The sequence below is a fragment of the Ovis canadensis genome, chromosome 15, assembly GCF_042477335.2.
Source record: "Ovis canadensis isolate MfBH-ARS-UI-01 breed Bighorn chromosome 15, ARS-UI_OviCan_v2, whole genome shotgun sequence".
In the NCBI taxonomy this organism is placed as follows: domain Eukaryota; kingdom Metazoa; phylum Chordata; class Mammalia; order Artiodactyla; family Bovidae; genus Ovis; species Ovis canadensis.
The window spans coordinates 35,987,214-36,005,272 of NC_091259.1; the positions used below are offsets into that span (position 1 = coordinate 35,987,214).

General features: G+C 50.8%; 1 protein-coding gene across 1 annotated transcript in view; it reads right to left on the reverse strand.

The window, feature by feature from the left end:
* The window catches only part of DSCAML1 (DS cell adhesion molecule like 1), a 361,994-nt gene that overhangs the window by 27,495 nt on the left and 316,440 nt on the right, over nt 1-18,059 (reverse strand). Inside the window, exons 15-19 of the mRNA XM_069553443.1 lie at nt 14,634-14,801; nt 13,381-13,451; nt 8,955-9,195; nt 5,538-5,684; nt 2,629-2,784 (exon numbers count right to left, since the gene is read on the reverse strand). Coding sequence (XP_069409544.1) covers nt 2,629-2,784; nt 5,538-5,684; nt 8,955-9,195; nt 13,381-13,451; nt 14,634-14,801 — 783 coding nt within the window. The remainder of the gene's footprint in view (nt 1-2,628; nt 2,785-5,537; nt 5,685-8,954; nt 9,196-13,380; nt 13,452-14,633; nt 14,802-18,059) is intronic.

The following is an 18,059-nucleotide window of genomic DNA, read 5'->3' on the forward strand; positions in this document are numbered from 1 at the left end:
TGGAAATAATACCCTCCCCAAAGGGCTATTGGAAGGTTGCTGCTGCTGCTCAGATGTGAGTCGTGTCTGACTCTTTGCAACTCCATGGACTGTAGCCCGCCAGGCTCCTCTGTCCATGGGATTCTCCTGGCAAGAATACTGGAGTGGGCTGCCACTTCCTCCTCCAGGGGATCTTCCCAACCCAGGAATCAAACCTGCATCTCTTACACCGGGAGGCAAATTCTTTACCATTACCATTCTTTGCCACCCAGGAAGCCAGGTGCTGGAAAGTTAAATCACGCTTATGATGGCATATCACACACATGTCAAGTTATGACCATTGTCCTGGATGAGATCTCATCTGACAGTGGGTTCCTTTCGGCTTAGGCTTCCCCCAAGGGCACCTGGGTCCACCGGAAGTAGTCATTTCATTGCCAGCTCTGGGTAAACCAACTACCATTTGCCAGCACCTGACATTTTAGAAAGGATTCTATGGTTAGGCTGTTTCTTACATCTAGATGAGGCGAACCAGCTGACAGGTTTTATCATGAGGAAACTGAGGGGCAGAGAGGTTAGTGTCTTGCCAACAAGTGGCAGGGCTGGGGTACCCATATCTGCTCCCCCCACCCCATGAAGCTGCCACCTTAGGAGCCTGGCCCCTGCTGTGTGTGCCCCTGTGACTCCATAGGCAGCTCTGGGGTGGGGGGGACAGCTTCTTGGAGGGAGGGTTATGCTCCTCGACTTTGGGTTCCCTCCTGGGTCTCACCTTGGTCAGTCAAACACGTGGAGATGCTTCTAACTCAGGCCTTTGGAATTGTCATGGTTATTTAGTCACTAAGTCATGTCCAACTCTTCCGCAACCCCGTGAACCATAGCCCACCAGGCTCCTCTGTCCCTGGAATTTCCCAAGCAAGATTACCAGAGTGGGTTGCTATTTCCTTCTCCAGGGGATCTTCCTGACCTGGGGATTGAACCCAAGTCTCTTGATTGGCAGGTGGATTCTTTTTCCACTGAGCCTCCTGGGCAGCCCCTTGCATCAGAATAGGATGCAAGAAAGTCTGGAGGTCTGGGTGATTGATTTCTAGAGGCCAGAAGGTGCCAGTGTGTATGTGTGTCCCTGAGGCCCTTGAAAGGGGGCAGGCTCCGAGCACCATCCCCGGTAGGTCTCCACACAAGAGCAGGTGGCTCTGCCTGGAGCTGTCCCAGGAAACCTTGATGCGGGGATTAATGACAGGAAAAGTAGGGCAGGCAGGTTGGTAAATATTTAATTGCTAAGAGCTTAAGTGGGGGGAGGGGGCTGATCTGGTGGAAAGGGAGGGACTGAGGGAGAGTGGGGAGCATTAATCACAGCTAGTCCCGTCACCAAGTCACCAAGCTGGTCTGCACTGGGAGAGGTCCACTATCACTCCCAGCCTGAGCTGCCCCTCTGTAACTCCTCTCACCCCTCCAGCTCCTTCTGCCAAATAGGACCTAGACCACAGGACCACAGGTCTCTGTATCCTTTGAAAAAACCAAGGCTGAATTGGAAAGAGACCAAAATGCCAGCCTTCGTTACTGTTTATGAAGCACCCACTGGATGCAAGGCATGTCATATCAATTGACTCTTTAACCACATTGCACCTGGCTAAGGAGAATTAGAATCAACTAAGTGTTGGGGTTGGTGGGGTGAGGAAGGAAGTGGAAGAGGAGCCCAGAGCTGCAAAGGGTCACATATGGTACCTCCTCTCCCCAGTGAGGCCCCTTGAGGGGTACAACTCTGACCTGGGTGGGAAGTCTGACCCTTGTCTGGACCTGATCCCTCCTGGGCTGACTCAGCTCCCAGCCTCTCCCCATCTGGCTAAATCACTCTACCCTGGGGGTTTGGCTCCTTATCTCCCTTTTCTTCCAGGGGCGGGGCTTTGAGATCACAGATCCAAATGCAGGCACATCCCAGTCCTGAGAGTGTCCCCCCCAATCACACACCCATCAGAGTCTAGGGCCTGGCCCATTCACTCTGGGGCCTCTGTAGCATGATCACCAAGTCCCTAACCTGGGTGATGTTCCCATTCCTGGCATCCCCAACCATCTGTATCCAGAGAAGACCATGCTGAACCCTGCAGGGGAGCAGATGCCACAAAGAGGATGCTCTTGGGATGGGGGTGGGAGGAGAGGCTGTGTCTAGCCTCTGACCCCAGTGCTGCAGGGGGAAAGGGTTATGGTGGCTTGTATGTTTAGGCATGAGTCCTGGGGCACTTCACCACCACCTGTGGTAAGCTGTACTCTTCCAAAGCAGCGCTCCCAGAATTCTCAGTCACCCTTGTTGTTCAGTTGCTACGTAGTGTCTGACACTTTGAAACACCATAGACTGCAGCATGCCAGGCTTCCTTGTCTTTCACTGTCTCCCAGAGTTTGCTCAAGTTCATGTCCACTGAGTTGGTGATGCTATCTAACCATCTCATCCTCTGCCACCCTCTCTCCTTTTGCCTTCAATCTTTCCCAGCATCATGGTCTTTTCCAATGAGTCACTCTATAGAGAATTAAGGGATAGGAGAAAGGACGGGGCTCTGCTCTCCCCCTTAACTGTGGGTGGGGTGAGCAGTGGAAGGCTGGAGCAACAAGCCCTGGGAGCTGGCCCCGAGTGCCGGGGCTGGGTGGGAGGAGCGCACTCACCGTCCTCCTTGGTCTGGATGTAGAGCACACTGCTGCGCACGCCATCCCCGGCCTGGGTGTAGGCCAGCACCTGCACGCTGTAGTTGGTGAACTTCTCCATGCCTCGCAGCTCCACCCGCTCCCGTGTCGTGGTGATGTTCTGCATCTCGCCCCACTCTGCCGGACATGAGCATCCTCTGAGTGTGGCCCAGGCTGGCCAGGCCAGGCCACGGTCCCCCAGCCACTGCCCCTCCACCAGCCTGGGCTCGGACCTTGACTCCATGGTGGTGGCAACGAGGGGGACCTTTCACCTCAAGGTCATGGTTGCAGACTTGCGACACTGCTCCTAGGCTGTATCTCTCCCCAAGTGGCCCAACCAGGGTGACCCACAAATGCCAGCTGGGCCTCAGCCCCTAGTCAACCCTGTACCAAATTCAACTTAATACTCTCTCTATAAAATACTTCTACCTCTCTATCTCTCCGAACCTCACTTCCCTGTCCTCCACCCACCCCTCTCTCCATGTGAGGGACCCCAGGAGTGACTTGAACCCAGAAGGAGCCTTGGCCAGGTGGACAGTTGGCAGCTGTTTCTCTTGGCTGCCCAGCACCTCTGAGAAATGGAGTATTTCCTGCCATATCAGTAAAGAAGGATTTCACAATCATCATTCTAGCCCTCCAAACCCTTGAATCCCTGAGCCCTATGGGCACTCAGGAAAGAGAAGAATACCTGGGTGACATGGCAGATAGGTTGTAGCCACTCCCTACAGTAAACACTGAGGAGCTCAGGATGTGAAAAAATGCAGGATAGGGAGCTGCATATGAAAGGAATGATTTCCCTGAGTTCAGACTCTTGCATCTTCCCATACACAGAAAAGGGCTAAATTCCTTAACTTGGAATGTCTGGCTTTCTTTCATTCACAAAAATACTTTTGACCTTCAGACTACCTGGCCTTTGTGGCAAAACTTCTATATTACCTCCCCCCACCTCCTTGGAGCAGTTCTCTCAGGGCTACTTGAGATGCTATCTCCCAGGCTTGAAGTCCTGAAAATTCCCACCCGAAATATTAATAACTCTCAACTTTCAGGTTGTGACCGCTCTTGAAGTAGACACCTCCTCGGGTTCTTGGCTCTCACAGGCAACAGATCCAGGTGGTGTGACCTGTGACAGGCTGGGCATACCTGGACTGGCACCCTGAACTCTTGAGAGGGTAAATGGTTAAGTCCCCATTCCCTTCCCCCCACATCAAGGACATCTTGTCTGCAAAGAACCCGTAGAGAGAACATAGGTGAGGCTGCTGGAGTGACAGCCGTGGCCGGGAGGGCCAGGCCTTCCTCGGGCTCAGCGAGGACCCGTCACCCTGGATCTGCGAAGAACTTGCTGTAGACACTGAGGAGCTTAGGGAGAGCATCCCGTGGGACAGCAGGGTCTCAGGAGGAGGAAAGAGGCTTCTGCGCTGACAACCGTCCCCCTGAGACTACTGGGAATTTTTAGAAAACAGCCCCAGACACCAGCTGAGGACAGGCCGTGTGGAAGACAAGTGCCAGCAAACCCACCCTGGCGCCTCGCGAGGGACCCGGGGCAGGCAGAGGCCTGGTCTTGGGCCTAGCCGCAGAACGGCCACAGTTTGCCAGGGTCCAGAGGGTGAGGACTCCAGGCCCAGCCTGAGGGGACTCTGGGTCAGTGGAGGAGGGCCTCAGAGGCCCAAGAAGTGGGACTTCCCTTTTCCAGGAGGTCAGAAACCAGAGGGGACCTGTCTAGGATTAGAGCCAGAGAAAGACGCAAGAGGAGGGCAGCCTGGCCGTCAATTCTGGGGCCTTTGGAGACTAGCGAAGCTGATGCCTTCCTCACCTGAGGGCTGAACTGGGGAGCCACAGGGTTCGAAAAGGGGGAGCGAGTTCTGGAAAATGAGGACCCTTCGGTTTTGTGGCTCAGCACAGATAAGATGAGGCCATCTCATCGCATAAGGCCCGGGAAGACCTGCCGGCCTCCGCACTCCTAGAGGAGAAGGTGGAGGCGTGGCAGGGAGAGAGAATTCCTATCAGCAGTGCCTCTGTGCAGACCAGAACCTGGGTGGGGGCCTGGGAGGACAGCTGGCCCAGGGGGCTGGCTGTGAGCTGGAGTCCCAGATCCTCCAGGAGAGAAGGAACGGGCCAGGCGACCAGTGGCAGAAGGCTCAGGATATGGCGAGGCAAACTCACGTCCACAGTTTGGGATGCTGGGCCTCTAGCTTGTGTGACTTCCTGGTCCAGGGCTCTGCTGCACCAGTGGGCAGGGGCTGCTGTGTCTGCGGGGCTACGCTGGCCCCTACCGTGGGAAGGCACCCAAAGGGCTGGGCCACTGTCTTGGCTCTCCTCCCTCTGCCGTTCCTTCCCCCAGCTCCACTGTGCATGCTTCCCCGCTCGTCTCCAGGTCCTGGGCAGCTCAGCTGCACAGAACACAGGCCTCGCCATCCATCTGGCCAAGGGACCCTGCTTCCTCCTCTTGCCCCTCAGTCCTAGGAGGTGACAGCTACCTGCTGGTGCTAGTCCCCGGGGCCCTAGCTTCCCTCCACACTCCTCCGAATGCAGCACCTTCATGAAAGTCTCAGTTGCCCCGTTTGAGTATACCACCTGTTTCCTGACTGACATGGCCACAAAGTCCTCGTACCAACACATTCTATCAGAAAAGCCAATGTGTCCCTCTCACCCCTTAAGCCACTGCCCAACATCCTGCTGAACAGGGGCAGCTGGTGTCTGTCCCCAGCAGAAAGGTGACCATGCACACCACCTCTCACTCTGGTCCCTGGCTCTGGCACGGGAATAACAGGTGCAGGGGAGAGGCTGGACCTCCGCTTGACATCCCACGGGAAGATGCTCAGCTCTAAGTGTGGGCCTCCAGCAACCCCTGGCCTCTCACCCCATGAGCCGGCCACCACCCCCAGTAGACTCACCCCCGTCAACGTAGAGGGACCAGAAGATGACCCGATAGCCTTTGAGGACGCCATTGAGAGTGCTGCGTGGGGGCTCCGACCAGGAGATGACAGCCACGTCGGAAGTGATGGACAGGGCCCGGACGTTCTCAGGGGGCTGGCTGGGAACTGTGGAGGGGAGAGCCAAAGGGCCTGGTCAGGGAGGTACAGGACAACACGCACGTGCAGGCAGGACCCTGCAGCCCGGCCAGAGGAACCTCGGGTCACACAAGTGGGAGGCCCTCCTGACTCAATGAGTCTCGAGAGTTTGGGCTGGTGGCTGCAAAGGGAAACCAGTCTCCTTCCCTGAAAATCTGGGTGAATAGAGATCTTTCCAGCTTGGTTCCTGGGCTCTGGCTGGCATGTTCCTGATTCTGGGTAAGTGCTCAGGGAAGAAGGTGACACACTCCAGGCATAGCCCTGGGGGTTCGCCAGTGGGCACCGTAGCCCAGGGAGCCCACCTCCACTGCACGTAACCGAATGTGGAAGACCAAGCCTGCCCTGGGGGGGAATCTGTAACTGGCGCTCTTACCTGATGGCTGCCAGCCATGTGTGTCCCTGCCCCTGCGCCAAACTGAAGGGAAGGAAAAGAAGGAAAGAAGCTCTCAAATAACCCTGAGGCAGGACACAAGAGGGCCCTCAGACACCTTTAGGACTTCTGGAATCACTGCACTTTTGTCCCTTGTCCCTGCACCCAACACACCGAAATGCGCTGGGTGAGGGAAAACACTAAGACCAGCCTGGGTGGCCCACCCTGCCTTTAACCCTCTGCATCTGAGAACTTCACCTAAGTCCCAGCCTCTGGGGGTGGCCCAGCTGCAGCTCGCCCGTCTGAGACGAGAGACAGGAGCAACACCAGGCCCCAAGGAGCCACCTGGGCCAGGGACAACTCTGGTGGCACTTCCACTGGTTTCCGAGGAGCTCGGGGCAAAAGGGAAGGCCACGTCTGCTTCGCTCTGAGTGGGAGAAAGGAGGCACAGGCTGGATGGGAGGTAATTAGATCCCATTGCCCCACAAGAGGCAACTCTAATTTTTATGAGCATTTAAATGATAATACATCATCCTAACGATCCTCTCTGAGAATGATTATTGTTTCATATTACTTAGGTGTAAAAATATAAGCACCATGTAATTAGGGACCCAGTGTAATAAACTAATACAGATCGCCCGTTCGAACAAAATGAAGGTAATATAATTATGGAAAAGACACTATTGCTAAGGCAGGGGCCCTTGAATACCCCAGGAGGAGTGCTAATATTGCCAGGAAACGATCAGGATCTGACAGGCTAACGAGGGCCTTAATTAAGTATGAAAAACTGCTGAGCAAATGCTGCTGGAAACTTTCTTCCCCCTCTCCTCCTTTGTTTGGAAAATGTCTCCACAGCCCATGCTGGTCTCTCCCTGTTGGTGATACCAGACCCCCTGTAGCCCCCTCAAAAGCAAGGGATGTGGGGCCCTGATGGAAGCAAGGGTGGGCCTGCCCGGGTTGGGATGGCCCTGGAGGATGGTGTTTGGTCAGGTGTGCTGATGTGGACTTGGGGCAGCTGTTCCCCCTGGAGGTGACTTCCCTGAGCATCCTGCATCCATGTCGTTTGGTCTTGCATCCAGCCTCGCTCCCAAGCAAGAGGGTAACAACAGGGTGAAGCAGAAAAGAGTATGGGATTCAGGGTCAGGTCTGGATTTTGACCTGGGCTCTTCTTCATCAGATGGGCAATTCTGGACAGGTTCTTAACCTCCGTGAGTCTTGGGTCCTTTTATGGGCAATAACCTGGCTGTTAGTGCTCAGGTTCTCACAGGTGCTCCTTGCACAAGCAGCATCAGCATCACCTAGGAATTTATTAGACATGCACATTTTTGGCTCCCACCCCAGACCTGCTCAAACAGAGCTCTGGGGGAGGGCCCAGCAATCTGTTTACAACCCTCTGATGTGCGCTCAGGTTTGAGAATCACTGTGTCAGAGTACTGCTTGGGATGGCACCGCTGGTACTTAATGGTGACAGGCTGGTCTTCCTCTATCCAGCCAGGCCTGTGGCCAGCAGCGGGCGGTGGGGGATGGGCTGGTGAGGATGTGGGTTGGTGGAGGGGGTGAGGGAGCGGATGGTGTGTCGCTCAGGTGCTTCTCTGGACCTCTCTGCATTCTATGCACCTTTCCCTGCTTCTGTGTTCTCCCTTTCCCCCAGGGGCTCAGTGCACTGACATCTGCTCCCTCTCATAGCCTAGCTTGAGCCCCAGAGCAATTAAATGGGAATCTCTGGGGATGAGGCCAGGCATCAGGATGTTTAAACTCCGCAGATAATTCCAACTTGTAGCCAAAGTTAAGAACAACTGATATGAGTTAATCTACTGATGTTAACCTTCTGGTGTTTCTGATGCATCCTCCCTCCCAAGGGTGTCTGCGTTTTCAGAGAGAATGAGGTAGGGAGAGGACACTGCTTAGCAAAAGGAATGACTCTCTAATGGTAGAATTCTGGGTAGAATGGTAGAATTCCATGGGGCAATGGCACCATGTTTCCAGGGCAGTCAGTTCTCTCCCTTTGCTGGGGGAAGGCTCACACTCAGTGACAGGTTTTAATCTCATATCTTGGTCTTAGGCTGGGGTATCACTAAGGAAGCTCTATGTATTCTGCTCTTTGGAGGGCTGTGTCCAGCCTGGCTCCATCTCCTGGGGTGGGTATCAAGGGTCATGTCTCCTTTCGTTTCCTAGCACAAGCTCAGGTAACAGTGGGCTCTTCTCTGTGCTTGGAGAGCAGGCACGCTCCTGCTGCCTCTCAACCCTCTCCTCCTGAGAAACCAGGCCCCATCATTCACTCAAAGTTGGAGTCCTCTCCAATCCTCAAAGAATTCAGTTTTAGAAACTGGGCTCCAAATCCTCTGTCCACGGACCTTGGGACTTTGTCACTCCACAGCCTCGTCTCAGGTCCCTAAAACAGATGGTGGGCAGCTTCTAGCTCAGAAGTACAGAGGTAACTTGGCTTCTGCCCCTTTTCCAACCTGGAGGGCCTATAGGAGGAGAAACAGGACCCAGGGTGTAGAGGAAAGAGCTTGGGGAGAGAGATCGCTGAGAGGCCAGGATGAGGCAGGAGGGAAAGGTGGAGGGAGAACATGGATGGAGAGTCAGAGATGCACAGACAGGCACTCAGACAGACCAGCAGCTCAATAGTGAGACCGATGGGCAGAGCATTAGAAAGCGATGGATAGAGAGCCAGCCAACGGATGGAGAGGCCCGGAGGCCTAAATGGACCAAGCATCCCTTGAGAAGCCAATGGGTGAGAGGAGATAGAGGGGTCCACAGGATGATGGGGCCCAGGAGCAGGGAAGGGCCCCCAGCCCTCCCTGGCAGCCCTGTGGCTCTGCCCACAGCTGAGATCTGTACCCACGACCCTCTACTGGTGCCCTCACCGTCCTCCAGGGTGGTGGCATTGATCTCGCTGGATGAGGGCCCCGTGCCAGCCCGATTGAAGGCCTGGACCACCACGCCATATTGGGCGAACTTCTTGAGGTTGTCCAGGGTGTAGACCTCGCTGTCCCCAGTGGCCTTCATCTCCACGATGCTGTACTGCCCGTTGCTGCCCGGGCTGTTTTCTCTGTAGCCGATCTGGTAGCCACGGATGACGCCGTTCTGCAGCTCCTTCTTGGGTGCCTGTGAGTGTGGGGTCGGAGGGTGGTGGGGGGAGACCAAGACACAGTGACATTCTGAGGGGATGCTCTTAAACCCAAAGGCAGGTCATGTCACTCGCTTGCTCCCAAGCCTTCCAAGGCTCCCATCTCACCCAAAGTCAAGGCCAAAGGAAAAGCAACCCAAGTGTGCACAGACAGGTGAATGGATACAGACGATGTGGTCCATACATGCAACGTGATATTATTCGGCCTTAAAAAGGAATGAAACTTTGATAAACTCTACAGCATGGATGAACCTCGAAAATACATTAAGTGACATAAACCAGACACAAAAGGAGCAATACTGCATGACGCTTCTCGGAGGTGCCCAGAGTTCCCAAATTTATAGAAACAGAAAGTAGAACAGAGGTTACTGGGGGCTAGGATGGCTGGGCCAGCAGAGTTTCTGTTTGGGATCACGAGAAAGTTCTAGAGATGGACAGTGGTGACGGCTGCTCAACGCTGTAAGTGTATAATGCCACTGACCTCTACCTATGAGCATGGTTAAAATGATCTGTTTTATGTACATAAAATGGTATGGTACCACAAGTTAAAAAATAAGAGTCCTTGACTTTGATGCGAGCCCAGCCCCTCTTGGAACGGGACTGCCCTTGACATCCTGGCCAGCGGCTGGGGTGCGTGGAGAGCCCAGGCCTAAAGCCGGCTTCCGGATGGAGGGACAGAGATGGAGTGACAAGGAGGGTGACGGGGGGACCTCGGAGCTCTGCGGGAATGAAGGGCTGATCCCAAGGGGGTAGGCCAAGGGAGAAGACTCCACTGGCGTTAGTCTTGGGGTGGAAAATACACTCTCACCCCCAGCAGGAACCCTGATACACAACCAGCCACACACACAGGTGTTCTGAGAGAGAAAACATCAACAGGGAAACAGAGACACAGACATTCTCACTATGATCGCACACACACACAGAGGATCTTGATACGTCCCCTTACATCTGAACCATGCACGCACACATCCAGACCCATCAAAGCAAACATCCCAGTACACACCTACCCACGGCCAGAAACATACAGACTCACAAACAGAAACCAGCTCCTTTAAAGAGGGGACATGCCCATCTATATACTGAGAGAGAGCACACACACCAGTACATAGAAAAACAGCTTGAATCAGGGTTTTAAAGACGATGCAGTTAATTTAAAAGCCCACCTTTTACTGTACTAAAAAATAGTGTGATCAAAAACAATTAAGTTAGTAAAACAGCTCATTTTTTAAAATTCAATGAATGTTTTAAATGAACTGCATTTTTCAGCTCACTGTTAACTCAATATAATGAAGTTTTAAATTTAACTTAATTGTTTTGAACTCACTAACTAGGTGTGTGTGTATTTAATTGACTTGACTTTTTGCTGATGCCTGAATAATGTTTCTCTCTGCACTTGGACAGTCCTGTTTGCTAGTTGGTAAGAGGGAGAATTTCTGAATGTGGGTGTTGTATCTACACACTCAGGCTTCCCAGGTGGCTAAGTGGTAAAGAATCCACTTGCCAGTACAGGAGAGGAGGGTTCAATCCCTGGTGGGGAAGATTCCCCTGGAGAAGGAAATGGCAACCCCCTCCAGTATTCTTGCCAGGGAGATCCCATGGACAGAAGAGCCTGGCAGGCTACAGTCCATTGGTTCACAAAGTCAGACACGATTTAGTGATTAAACAACAGATAATCTACACACTCACACACTCAGGCACTTATTATAGACACAAACATATCTTCAGAGTGTTCTTGTCCTCACACTGACATATACTGTATTACACATCTGTGCAATATACAGATATATACAGTGATGTATACAGCAGTGCACAGTGACACACACCTACACACCCAGAGCCGCCTGTACCACAATATTCACATCAACATATACTGGCAGAGGCCTTGGGTAGGCATTCAGGCATACCTTGCTACATACATATAGATATTCACACATTTTTACAAATCTTGACATATCTTCCCTCCCTCCCTCTCTCTCCCTTCTCCCTGTACAGCCCCACCCCCTTAAACAGGCACACTCAGGATTTAAATCAATCTTAACAATATTTCTCTGAAGCATTAAGAAATCAATAGAGCTGATTGCAAATTTATGTCATAAAGCAGTGGTGATCCATCTCAAGGAAAGAGTCTTAAAATGAAGTGACTTATCTTTCAAGTGAATCTTTATTTTTCATTAATCTGTTTCTTGGTGTTAAAAAAAATTCCCTTGAGAAGTCAGCCCCAAAATTTATTGATAGGCTGGTTTATTCTGAAGTTCTAACTTTCTAATCAATTTTATTTTTCATTATGAGACTTTGGAGAAATAAATCTGATTCTAAATTTTTATCGACCTCCGGGTTGGAGCTTTGTAGCCAAATGTCTCAGAGGTTTACACACTTATTCATTCCCACCTCCTCCTCCAGGCTTCCTTGGAGTATTCTTAGGAAATGGATGCAGAGTCAGGATGCAGATAAGACTCGGGGTCTAGACTCCAGGCTTCACTCCCAGTTTCTGAGGGAAGCTCTGGCAACCAGATCTGAACCTGGAGGGAACCAGGGCTCCAGGTATCTATCTACCAGGAGGGCTGGTACCCAGGGAGGACCAACTGCCCGGCCTCTGTCCCACTTTTGTCCTGGTTATTTCTCTGGGGCGGGAAGGAACCAGGCTCTGCTGCCGCGTGTGTGTGTGTGTGTGTGTGCGTGTATGCGTGTGTGTGTGTATGTGTGTGTGAGTGTGTGTCTGTGTGTGTGTCTCTGTGTGTGTGTGTGTGTGTGTGTGTGCATGCCAAGACATACAGTCTTTTTTCCCTTGTTTTTTTTTTTTAAAGAATTGTTTAATTTTTTGGCCACATCACACAGCATGTGGGATCTTAGTTCCTTGATCACGGACTGAACCCGGATCCCTTGCAGTGGAGGTGTGACGTCTTAACCCCTGGACCACCAAGGAGGTCCCAAACATACAGTTTTTTTTAGGGAAAATACTACTAGACCCTTTTGAATCTCTCTGAATCTCAAGCCTACCTTTATGAAGGGACCAGGAGGAGGACTAAAGTGCCTGGACTTTTTCTACCAGGAGTTAGAGTCAGAAAATGACCTTGGCCTCAGAGCCCAGATGTAGATGAGGTAGCCCCCTAAACCCTGCTGTTCAAGAAGAAGAGCATGAATGGGCCTCAGGAAACTCTGTGTTCCTGACCTCTGGACAGTGGGCTTCTGCGGGCGATATGGCTCCAGACTATGTGCAGTGAAGCTCTGCACCTGGCATGGCTTGAATGACCACGGCGGTCACCTTGCGTGGCCTCCTCTGATAGGAAGGAGAAATATCTCTTCTGTCCATTCCACAGGAACAGATAAGTTAGTGCAAGAAAACACCCCAACACTGGAAAATGCAGCAGGAAGCCATCAGAATGGGCAGCCCTTCTGCGCCCATGCCAGGGATGTGGTGATGAGGCCAGGGTTTCCCAGGAAAGCGTTCCTCAGTCATGCTCAAGGTTATGCTGTTCCTCTGCCCTGCTGTGGAACTGCCTCTAATATTTCCCATCAGTGACAGTCTTCGGATACCTTCTAGATCTGCAAGTTTCTTCCCCTTAGAAATGGCTGTGGCACGTAATGGTTTGTTTTCTCTACCGCTCCCCCTCTCCCAGAGTTAGGGAGGGCAGTTATTTTTCCATCCTGATTTTACAGAGGAGGAAATCAAGAAAAGACCAAGCTCCCTGTTGAAGTCTTGACCATGAGAACACAGGGTATGGTTTCACCCTACTTCCCAGCTCTAGTCACAGGGCCAAGACAAGGGTGAGACCCTGTCATTTCATCTCCTGTTATCCATAGAGCCCCTTTGAAATGTACAAATCAATTCCAGCTCTAGATATATTACAACCTGTGGGGTTTGTAGGACAGACCAGCATGGTAAAAGAATCATCTTCTCTCCTTGACACTGACAAATTCTTCATCCCACTCCAAGCACAGGCCTCCATCAGAAAGCCATGGTGGAGAAGGGAGTGGGGATCGGTGGGGGACCAGTTCCTCTATCCTCCTCTCTTTCCACTCCTTCAACCTCACGTATTTAGCAATAAACAGGCATGGGCATTGCAAGACACCAGACACTAGCAAGTCTGTTGGGGCTTCATTTGAAGATTAAGGATGGGGAAGGGAGAGAGGCATTTAGGGGAAATGCTTTTGACTTTGCTTACCTTCCAGGTCACTTGGATGCTCTGTGAGGTCACTGGCTGCAAGGTCACATCCATGGGAGGCCCATCAGGAGCTGGGGTGGGGTCAGGAGAAACAATGTTATGAGTCACATCTTGGAAGAAAAGAGCCCTATGCCCTCGGTCCCATCCTTAAGCTGGAGGGCTGCTGCAGAGAAAGAAAAAGCTTGTCTAAGGCAGCAGAGAACTTCTGTTTGAGTCCCTCTTAAGATGATCATAGGGTTTAAATTTCCTACTCATTCTCCATAATTTGCTGAAAACATAGCAAATAATGACTATTAAGTATGACTCCACATTCAGCAGGTTGGCAAATTTTTTTTTAAAGTTTGATAGTACAAAGTGCAGACCAAAATATGAAGTGGCAGGAACTCTTATACACTAACCATGGGAGAGAAAGTTGGTGCAACACTTTGGAAAACATTTTGGCTTTTTTTTTTTCCTTTCAGTTAAAGGGAGAAGTTTGTCCATCTGCTAAGTCTGTAATTCTGCAACTGTTTCTATTCCTTGGATGGGGAATGAAAATAGCCAAATCATGCAGCTATACTGAAGCTCACAAAAAGAATCTAGACTACAACAAGGAAAACACAAGAGAATATATGAAGTATTATTTCATGCATACATTCTATTAGAACAGGCAAAACTAAACTGTATGGCTATATGTACATATACTAGTGAAATGTATGAAAAAGAAAACAAGGAAGCTGGGATGTTTGTTACTTCAGGGGAAAGGATGGGGTTGTGGTTGAGAAGAGGTATATAGAAGGCCTCTGGGAAGTGATAATGAGTGTTGGTTATACTAGTTTTTGCTTTATTATTATTATTATGTGTAAACTGCACAGGTATATGTACTTTTAGGTATTAATTTCTATTTTGCAATGACAATAAGGGAAATCTCTCTTAAATTTTCAGGAAAACTTCATGACAAAAGTCACAGGAGATAATCCAGGGCACTGGTACCCCCATCCTTCGCAGATCTGTCCTTGCCAGACAGGCTGGGGCCAGTGGAGTGGAAGCAGAACCATGGACAGCTCCTGGGAGCATTGCGTCTAGAACCCCATTTGGAAAAGGTCAGGCATAAGAGTCTCCTGATCCACAGGGAGACACAAACACACACCTTGGAATCTCCCCCCTCTCTTCTTCTAATTGCAAATCCGCTGCCAATGGACAGGGTGGGTGAGGGCCCCAGATGTCCCTGATCTCTGAGCCCATGGGCAGGGGTGACAGGGCGAGGTGCTCACCAGCCTCCTCAGTGCTGATGGTGAGCTCCTTGCTCGGCTCGCTGCGGCCAATCTTGTTGAAGGAGTACATGCGGATGCTATACACGGAGGCCGGATGCAAGTCCACGATGTTGGCCTGGTTGATGGTTGGGGAGATGTTGCGTGTGGACTGCTTGAAGTCCCAGGAATCTGGAGAGAGGACACCCACTTCTAACCTCAGCCAGACAAACTCCAGGACCCCTCTCCAGCCTCAAGCAGCAGCAACATCCTAATCTCAACCTAGATGCCCAGAGAGGTCCTGTTTACAGAGATGGCAGCAAGAGAATTTCAGAGAGAACTGTTCTGTTCCATGAAGTTCAAGAGATCAAGGGATACCTGAGGATGGGAACAGGAAGTCCACTGCTTGGGGAATCAGGAAGCTTAACCCTTCTCTACCCAGGGCCGCCTGGTAAACTCAGACCTCAGGTGAGATGTTTCCTATGGCCCCTGCCAAGGTCACCAATGCTTGCTATCTCTTAAGGTCTCATTGGCCAATGCCCTTTTCCTGGTCTCTCACACCACATCAGTGATGTGTTGTAACTGTGAGACAGCACCTCCACCCACGATTCCAGTGCAAGTGGGGAAGCCAGGTCTTATCCCCCTTTCTCCTCCTCTGTGTGTGCTTCTGTATTTCTTTTTCCTGCGCATTTGTGTGGTGGTGGTCTTGAACCTAGGCTGTTGAGGGGAATAAACCAAGTGGCAGAGTCCCTAGGCAAACCCCTTCCTCTCTCACCAGCAAGAGAATGGTCTCTGAATCTCTAGAGTCAGAAGCCAACAAAGCGATGAGCATGTTCCCAATTCATCCAGGGGGACTGGCAGCCCATTCCAGGGCTAATGTTTAGCGAAACTGTAGAATGTGAAAGATACCCGATAAATACCACTCAGGGATACTGTGACAGGAAACATTCTGCATCTCCAGAGGAACCCAGTCATTCATTCAATGCATTTTTTCCTGTGCACCTACCAGGGGATTCCAGAGAGAAATGGAAGGGGTTGCAGTTACAGCAATGTCTCAGCTAGTACCTTCCAAACCCAGAATTCATAACCAGATTACATGATTGGCACTTTGCTTTGAAAAGACAAAAAAAAAAGGCAAAGCACAAGGAAACTAGCTGATAGTGAGGCTTAAAAATCTTCCCAGGGCATGTCCTGATGTGACTATTCAGTCTAATTTTTCATGTCTTTTAAATCCACAGTAGAGGATTCTGAAAATTGTCAGTAGAAAAGATTAAATTATATTCACTACAGTCTAATCCCTGAATCAGGGAGGGAGGATGGCATATTCCAGAATTTTTTAGGAAGACTCTTTTTTAAGCTAATGCCTGGTAAACCAGGGGCATCAGTTCACCCAAAGAGACTATCCCATCCCCCAGGTTCTGGCTAATTGAGGTCTTGATGCTTTTCGAAACATCTCTTTCAGCCACACCAGCTTGGCATCTGTGAAGAGCACTGGCCCAGTTCCCCATCTGCAGTTTTGCATTTAATTCTTTGGTTTCATGAGCCAAAGTCACAAATGGCAGACTGTGGATGCTCAGAAAAACTGTTTATTCTCCTTGTCTTTTCAAAACACCCCAACTGCCCGAAAGTCACTGGGGATGGGAGGTTAAGCCAGAGTCTCAAACATGCAGACTCCTTCCTGCCGAGGGTACTACTTTGGTTTGGGAGGAAATGGGTTAGTAATGCGGAGACAGGTGTTCACTTCTCTCTGTGGCATCCTGGGAACTGGTGCCAGCTCACACATCATATTTGATTTGCCCATGTTTATAGGAGAGGGACAGCGATCATGAGTCAGTGCATTCATTTTTGATGAGTGCAGGCAGAGGAAGGAGACCCAAATGATGTGTCTGAAAACTAAGAGGCTAAAAAAAGAGGTGCTAATATTTACCAAGCACTTGTGATGTGCCAGGTGCAGTGATGACACCATTTACTCCTCATACCTTTCTATGACGTCAGCACCATGTCTCCATTGTACAGGTGACGCTGATGTCATCAAGTCCGATTTCTCACTTGGCCTTCCAGGTATGTTCAACACTTAAACCCGTCCCTTCCCCAAACACTCTTCTCTTGGGTGCCTATTAAAACTGTCTCTAGCTTTTCCTAGGGAGTCCCTGGTAGCTCAGCTGGTAAAGAATCCACCTGAAATGCAGGAGACTCTGGTTCAATTCCTGGGTTGGGAAGATCTGCTGGAGAAGAGAACGGCTACCCACTCTAGTATTTTGGCCTGGAGAAACTCCATGGACTGTATAGTCAATGGGGTCACAAAGAATCACACGCAACTGAGCGAATTTCACTTTCTAGCTTTTCCTAATCTCTTGGGTTATCTCTTCACTTTGCAGGTACATCTTTCTTACCTTGTGGTTCAAGTTCTTCAAGGCTCCATCCTATGTTCTCCTCTCACTCCATACATTTTTCCCACCCCTGGATTCTATTTCCGTCTACACACAGAGAAGCTCCCTGAAGGCAGGAACCTTATATACAACTTTGCCCATCTCACCCACTTGGCACACGCTGGGCACTTAAAACCTACTGTTGGTTTTAGATCAGAGCCCACTTTGTGGTCCTGGATGTTGGACTTGTGGTTCCTCCACATTTTGCAGTCACAGTAAATACCCTTTGCTTTCCCCTTGCTTGCCTCCTCCCTAGCTGCCAGTCATAGGAAGACTGGGGGGTCCCAGAGAGGGGCCCCCTTTTTTCTGCTATTGCCAGTGATTTGCAGGTGGATTTGTCCTTGTGTTCCCAGATCCCCTTTGATGTTGGCACAAAACAGCTCTCTCCCCACAGCCCCTGCAGGCTCATGCATCAGAGTCAAATTTGGAGGTCTCTCGCTGATTTTCCAAACTTGATCGCTGCCATCTCTCTGACCTGAATAGCTGAAATCAGTGGCCCTATTTTCTTCCCTTTCCTTTTCAGCTCTCAGAGTACTGAGCTGGCTTTGGTGAATATTGTCTCTTTTAATATTCCCTTTCATATGAGCCTGGCTTACCCAGATTAACATATTTCATTAAGGGCTCTCTCTCCCTTTCTTCATCAAAGGGTTTATGATGCAAAATATTCTTCTTAAAAAATAAGGAAGCGGCTGGGGAGATGTCAGTGCCTTCTAGTCAGTGGGCTGCTTGCTGGGAGGGGACCTGGGGGCTTTGGTATTTCAGGAGACACATTCACTGTGGAAGGGAGAGCGTTTGGACAAAAGCCACATCTGGAGCATTCAGCTGCCTGTGCTGGGGAAACAAGTCCACCCTGCGTCTCTGATTTCCTCCTTGCATCACAGCTCTGAGCCCACCGCGGTGATCTCCACTGCACCAAGAAGGGGTTTCCTGGATCACCGCAACCACTCACCACATCCCAACACCAGACCCTCTGGCAGCCCCACTCCCACACAACGCCATGCTGCATGGGGCTGGCTCAGCC